This window comes from Cavia porcellus, unplaced genomic scaffold (genome assembly GCF_034190915.1).
Source record: "Cavia porcellus strain 051 isolate PalLab524CR breed Dunkin Hartley unplaced genomic scaffold, mCavPor4.1 scaffold_8, whole genome shotgun sequence".
Classification (NCBI taxonomy): Eukaryota; Metazoa; Chordata; class Mammalia; order Rodentia; family Caviidae; genus Cavia; species Cavia porcellus.
Window position 1 is genome coordinate 60,914,984 of NW_026947491.1, and position 7,160 is coordinate 60,922,143.

Consider the following 7,160-nt stretch of genomic DNA (forward strand, 5'->3'; position numbering starts at 1 on the left):
CAAATTTGGACTCACTCTTTTGGAGCTTTGGTCCATTTTCAGTTGGCCCCATTGTCTTTAGGCTTGTGTCACCACCATACATGATGGTTCAGAGAGGGGACAAAGCAGAGCTGCTCATCTCTTACAGGGGATATAAAAGGAAGAGAAAGTGGAGGAGGCTAAGGTCTCACTGTCCCCTCAGGACTCTCTCCCAAAGATCACTGTTTTAGCTTGTGTGCAGATGTCCCCTCAAAGCTTCATGAGGTCATAGGTGAAGCCTCTCAGAGGTGGCTGGATCTAAGGTGTGTGATGCTAGGATTAAGGGTGTGTGGAGACTAAATGAGTCCACTGATTGGTTTTGCATTCCACTGGAACCAGATAATGGGGAGCCCCAAAAAAAGGGTCAGTGCTATCTCTCTAAGGAAGGATGCATAGCCTAGCTAGAATATAAGGGATAAAAAGACATCTGGTGTTGTCACTTGCTTCTTTGCTGCTTTCTGCTTGCCATAAATAATTTCTCCTCTGCCGTGCCCCTGGGCTGTGCCACCCTGCCTTGGAGCCAGACAAACATGAACTAAAATCTCTGGAAACTGAGCTACCATAACCTATCCTTCTTAACTTTCAGGTGTTGGATATTTTCTCTAAGCAATGAGGTAAGTACCCAGCTTAGTGGGGCCTTCCTCTAGACACCAACGCCTACTAGGTCCTCTGCCTCCCAATAGCATTGGCCTTGAGACACTGACTTTAACACGGGCTTTTGGGGCCATTTCAGATCAAAACTTCCTCAGTACGACACAGATAGCTATATCATCTTCTGAAATCAATCATATAAAGTCAAGAGAATGATTCTCAGATGATGATGGCATTGATGATATTGAAGAAGAAAACTCACAAAACTAGAAATCTTATGATGCACATGTGTTTATTGAACTCAAATGAACATTATATTTCCATAATTATTATCATAAATATTAATATTGGACACATACTCAAGTATCAATATGAATAATACCCTTATAAATAAATCCTTATTAATAAAATGGCATAAATAAAATGCATACTTATAATAATAAATAAACTTATAAATATAAAATATTGATTATGGAAATGAACTTATTTAGGTTTTTTCTAAACATATGACAAATAAGGTTTTGTGAAAAGAGACAATTACTTAAAAATCAAGTTTTTTGTATAAAACATCAGTTAACCATAAAATATTATCAGTATATCTCTATGCTAGCAAGGTTTACCCTCTGGTATTATGGGCAAAGCAAACTTGGATTCTTTTGGTTCATGTGAAAATTACCCACAAATTGAGCTTGCCTTTCCATTTTCATTTAGTAAAAAAAATCCTTTTGATATTCTTATTTTTAACAGACAGGAGGGGTTCCTTCATTTTCCAGCTTCACTCTTTGGGACACAGGAATTTTTCAGGGTCATAAACAGCAAATCCACCTCGCCAATTACTTTGATCTCTCCACTTTCTCCAAGCTGTAAAAATAAGAACACAAATGAGTTTGCGTCTTTATGATTTGTGTTCTAAAATTGGGCAAGTTAGTGAAAGATGGCATGAATTAATTGCTGAAGACAGGAAACAAGAACAAACTTTAACAAAAGTACTAATAATACTTTTAGAAAACTATAAACTGTATGATTTGCCAGAGACCTTAATACCATAACTATCTGGACTGAGAAGACACCAAAAGGCATGGTATCTTAAGGTCACTTAAGCTTTGGTAGGTAGGTATGTTAAATAGTAAACAATGTATGCAAAAGTTAAAACATCACATTATGACTAGAAAATTAGCTAACTATTACTGGTCAACTAAAAATAAATCAAAGTTGAGTGGAAGTGGAAGGAAAGTGAGGCACAGAGCTGCACCACATCTAATTAAAATAAACAGATTGCATCTGCACTAGGGTCAGGGAATTTTGAAATTCTTCCAGTATGGCTGTCCAGGCCCTATCACCCACCACTGTCTGTAGAAAGTTATTGACTATAACTCAACCCACAAGCCTTGAAGCAAAGCCACACATACTACTTTGCGTTTGGGATTTTCTATTACTACTTTCATGACAAAGAAGAGGACACAAAAGCAGGTTTTAACTTTTGTGAGAAAAATAACAGCTATGCTCTTTTTAGTTGCTTAAATGAGTGACTACCAGGCCTACCTCCTTATGCCCTTCTTTCATCCTCCTCCCAACAGAGTTGAGGCTCTCAAACTCAGTGGGAGGAAAATGCAAATCAAGTCCAAACTGCTGTCATACTAAATTCATTTAGCTTATGAAATATCCTCTGGATTATTCTACTAGCATTGTTCATTCTCTGCGTTTTATTCTTTCTCTTCTTACCTTCCTCCATAATTTCGTTCCACATTTCTCTAGACTTGGGAAAAGATAATAGTTTGTATCTCAAAAATTCTGAAGACAAAATGAGAATTTCATGATGTGTCCTGTTGGCCACCTTCCATGCATACTATGACAGCCTGTCCTATGCTTTCACCTCCTCTGAGAGAATCAGTACCTCTCACAACGGGCCCGTTATTCCAGACAGCTCTGACCGCTTGTTCCTCCCCTTGAACTTTCTCTAAAGAGCATTCCTTGCTTAATTCTGCTTTTTGTTTGTTGGGTTGGTTCTTTTAGGGGAGCACCAGGAAAGAGCAAAATTACTCTTCCACATGGAAACCCAATGTCAAATTGAAAGTTAATGGATTAAAGGGCAAAGAATTTCTTTTCCAAAACCAACCTGATCTCCTAGATTTTATTCTTTCACACTTCAATGTTCTAAAGATGATACAATAAGCTAACATCAGAGATCTTTTAAAACCAGAAGTACAAAGCAGTTCTTATCTCTGGCATGCTAACATTCAGCTCTCTGTATCTAGGTGATAGCTCTACAAGAGGATGCATTTCTGCAGTGAAAAACTACAAAGCCTATAGCAATTAAGAGTAGCCATGTTCATTAAATTATACTCAGGAACATTGATCAAAATTAAGAAAGTAAAGGGGGAATTGAGGCTACTGGCATAAAGTGAGAATTCCATCAACTAGACAGAGCCTTCCTATCAGTGAGTATTCAGTTACCTGGCTGGCAAGGACCATCACTGTCACTGCCACCAATGACTCCTCTGGGTTGAGGATGACTCATATTTGCTAAATGAACTGTCTACTGCTGTTCTTCTCCCCCATAGGCCACAGAATGTTACTATTCACTGCAGATATGTGCAGTCACCCTCAGACATAAGAGCTCATGGGGATTTGTTGAGGAACTGAAGCAGGAAACATTGTAGAAACAAAGGTGAAAAAGGTGAGTAAGAAAATAAGGTCCCTGATTCTAACTTCCCATTTCATTGTAGTAAATCCATGCTTAATATTTTCACCCTATTGAAAATCATAGAAAAGAAATTCATCATTGTCCCCTTCTGATTTTAAATTGAAATCAATAGCTATTAGCTAATGTAGTATGATAATTTAAAACATGGACCCAGGATTTCACAAGTTTATCTTGTATAAAATACCAGTTTTTTCTATATTGTTCTGTGCTGATTTTTTGGAGTTTTAGAATATTAAAGTAATGGCTTGATAAATCACTTCAAATGAATTTTAACCCACGCACATTTCCACTTTTGAACCAGTGCTTTTTTCAGATTATGTGGGTCAATATGATTCTGAAATTTCTCAAAGAATTAATATTAATAAAATTAACACAGGGCACGTACATTCCAGCCATGACTCGGACACCAGTCTGCTTTCCCCAGAACATAGGATGATGAGACTGAGTGACATAACTCCCTGCTGATTCTCAAATTTAATGATTTGAGAATTTGGAAATCGATTCACAGAAGTATAGACATAACTATATACCTATGCATCAAATTAACCAATCTGATAGTAATACAGTCAAGTAAAATATCACAAAGTACAAAAAAAGAATATGAGGTCAATCCCCCTACTGATGGACTTATGGGAAATATTTATCAATATTACCTTTTTCACTGTGTCCTTCAGCTGTTGCACATTCCTCTGTATATGCTGGTCGTCACCGCTGATATGCTACAAAATGAAAGAAAAAGTTACCCTTGGTTATGCGGAAGCATTAGCGACCTCAGCCTTATCTGAGGCTCATGACTATTCACCTGGACTGGAAGCTTTCAGTAATTTTACCCACGGTGACCTAGATTCCAACAGTGACCTACATTATCTTGGAAACCAAAATCCAGAAACTACAAAGAGCCTTGTACTCTTCATCTCTGGGAAATCCTACTGAGGTTCAAGTCTATGACAAGAATCAAACAGAGCATGCCAATTCTCGCAGAAGTAAATCACTAATCTTAGCAGGCCAAAACTGTTCTGAGAACAAGAAATGTTTCCAAACTACAAAATAGTTTATGTGGAATGGTCTCAGTTAACTGGTCACCATTTCTGCCCACTCTACTCCAAAATTCTTCATAGTTTTCGGCATTCAGAGGCACTGAGTTCTCACACTTCCCATGACATAAGAAGGAGAGTAAATTTGTCCACCTACCAAGACTAGTACTTTCCACTCCCCTCCTTGTTTCCTAATTTTCCTGTTCATGCTTCCCTCAGATCAATTAGAATCAACAAAAACAGAATGAATCCTATATCAAAACATTTCTCATTATGGCTCCCAGGATGTTTTTCCTCATATGCAAACCAAGTTCTTTGCTCTCCACAAATAAATAAGGCTGTCTACATGTGTTTTCCAGACACCCACCACCACTATAAATACAAAATGTGCCTGGGTTAGAGCAAAAGCAAAGACTCAGTCACTCCAAATGAATCACAATAGCAGTGCTCCTGAGGCAGTTATTAAGCCTACTATGGGGCCAAGGAGTAGGGCAAGTTTCACTGAATGGAATCTAAGTGGAGAATCAGGGAGGACTCACAGGGAAGGATGTGACCTAAAAGAAGGACTTACACATAGGCTGAGCTTTCTGCTGAGGTCAGCCAGGAAGGGCACAACCTGCTCCATGTAGGGCTGGAATCGGTCTGATTGGGGGAGCAGCACTTCTTCAAGAGTGAAGTTCAGCACCTGCTTCATCAGATAGCAGCGATCTCTCATCTGCAGGAGGAAGGGAAGAAGCAGGTGTCATACTGTGGGATACCCAGAGACCCTTCCACCATTACATATAACCTGAGACCTGCTCAGTAGAATGATAGCTTACATTGACTCCTCGGAACAGTTTGTCCCCAATGAGACGGACATCTGTGTTGTTATCCTCAAAGCTGGCCTGCAAAAGAGAACAACACTAACTGCCTGGACATTGAAACAAAGAGAAAAACACTGTATGGGCCTTCTCCTCTTTCCAGAGCAACTTCAGAGTAAGTTAAGCCAGAATTCAGATATGTGCATGACTTCACTTCATTGCACATAGAAGAATAAAAGATAAATTGATAGTGTACTTTAATGAACCACTAAGAGTGTTCACTGGAAAAAAACCTCAATATATGTGTGCTGAAGGCACAAATGGAAGGAACTCTAGTAAACATGAAATCTTCAAAGCATTTTGGAAGATATGCAGAGAATTATCCACCTGTGGGCATAAATGATGGGTTCCTAAAGAGCTTAGAATGCAGCAATGAAAATTTTAAGAGCTACTTAGCTCCCAAGTAGACAAGAGAACAAGCAAGATTGAGAAGAGCACCTCCTTGGCGAGCATGAAGGTGTAGTTGGTGATGTAGGGCTCCTGGAAGTTGTGGAGCCTGCAGTGGGCACCCACAGGCACGCCTGCTCCTCCCTGCAGTGCCAGGGCAATAAGAAGGACACAGCTGGCGGCCACAGTCCCCATCAGGGAAGAGCTCGCAGATTTCTGCAGGGCAGCCATTGCAGACAACTTGAAGTGAGTGACCGGCAGCTGGAAGAACAACCTGGTAGCAAGAGAACAAAAGAGAAAGCCAACATCACTCAAGCAGGTCCACACCAAACGGACCCATGGCTCGGGTTACTGAAATACTCACCTGTGTCGGTGATGCTGCTTGTGATGGGGTTCCAGACGCGGCCGCTTTTATAGCCCTCGGGACTTCAAATTTTTTGCGTTGTGAAAAATATGACATCAGCAATTATCTAATTTCCAGTACTGCTTCTGAGAACTACCCAACCACCACAGGAGCCCACAAAACACCACCTCCTGTCTCTCCCACCTTGAGATGCAAGTGTTTCCCTGATACGTCACTATTAGGACCCAGAAAGTGCGTTGGCCACTAAGTCCCACAAATTTTCTACACCCTACATATTTTTCAAAGAAAACAAATGCTCTGCCTTAGTCGACCCCAGGTTTACTTCATTATTCTTTGATCTTCTCTGGTAACTGTTTAAGCATATTGGCCACAGACTCATTCCTACCACCTTGATAGACTCCTGTCTGTTTAGAAGTGACCAGAAACATACAGATAAAAAAAAGAAAAAGACCAAAAAGAAAAAAAAAAAGTGACCAGAAACAATGGACTCATGTCATATATCTGGTGCTTCCAAGCAAGTGCTAGCAGCACCTTGGAGAGCATTCCAACATTTTAAATAATTTTACCTCACTTTTAATGTATGCTGAATCTCTAACTTGATTCATGTTTTTAAAATAACACTATTGACTAATCAGTATCTGTTTCCTTCCCAGAGTCTAAGTGATCATAATAAGTGTGGTAGTTGCAAACATAAAATTTTACTGATGGAAGTGCAAACAATGACAGTTAAAGTTTAGATTTTCCATACTAAATAAGCTAATCACTATTTTTCAATATATACTTTTAATAAAACAAAATCATGTATATAGTAATTCATTTTGAAATTTTATCTACAGTAATTTTAGGTAACATTCAAATACCAAAAGACTTGTTCCAAATGACCTTTATTATCTATATGGACATCCAAATAAGAGAACTGGAGAATATAATGATGGCATATTGACCTTAAATTATTCATAATACATTGAGTCCCAGTTAATTACTAAACCTCTACTGGAAATCCTCCCAAGCATTGGGAGCAAGTGTAAGTTTCAAAATGCTCATAGCTATTGCCAATGAAAGGAGTGTGAGTTAGTACAAATTAGTTTGATTGGATTTGTGTACCACACAACTCATTAGGATCAGGCATCCTAAAGTACTGGAAAATAGAAATCCAACAATTGTAAAATCTTGATCATATGAGAGATGACAGAGAACTGAGA

At 39.0% G+C, this 7,160-nt stretch overlaps 1 protein-coding gene across 1 annotated transcript; it reads right to left on the reverse strand.

Annotated features, from left to right (window-relative positions):
* Window positions 1-1,123: 1,123 nt before the first annotated feature.
* LOC100726042 (interleukin-22-like) lies at window positions 1,124-5,832 on the reverse strand. The gene is made up of 5 exons (XM_003475934.2): window positions 5,646-5,832; window positions 5,166-5,231; window positions 4,919-5,062; window positions 3,967-4,032; window positions 1,124-1,470 (listed from the first exon to the last, which is right to left on the reverse strand). The coding sequence occupies exons 1-5, from the start codon at window positions 5,823-5,825 to the stop codon at window positions 1,372-1,374; spliced, it is 555 nt and encodes a 184-aa protein (XP_003475982.1). The 5' UTR covers window positions 5,826-5,832; the 3' UTR covers window positions 1,124-1,371.
* Window positions 5,833-7,160: the final 1,328 nt, after the last annotated feature.

Coding starts and splice junctions, on each gene's coding strand:
- LOC100726042 (XM_003475934.2), bottom strand. CDS start 5,825: ATGGCTGCCCTGCAGAAATCTGCGAGCTCTTCCCTGATGGGGACTGTG. Junction 5,063..5,165: donor AACTGTTCCGAGGAGTCAAT/GTAAGCTATCAT, acceptor TTCCTCCTGCAG/ATGAGAGATCGCTGCTATCT. Junction 4,033..4,918: donor GCAGAAAGCTCAGCCTATGT/GTAAGTCCTTCT, acceptor TTCATTTTGTAG/CATATCAGCGGTGACGACCA.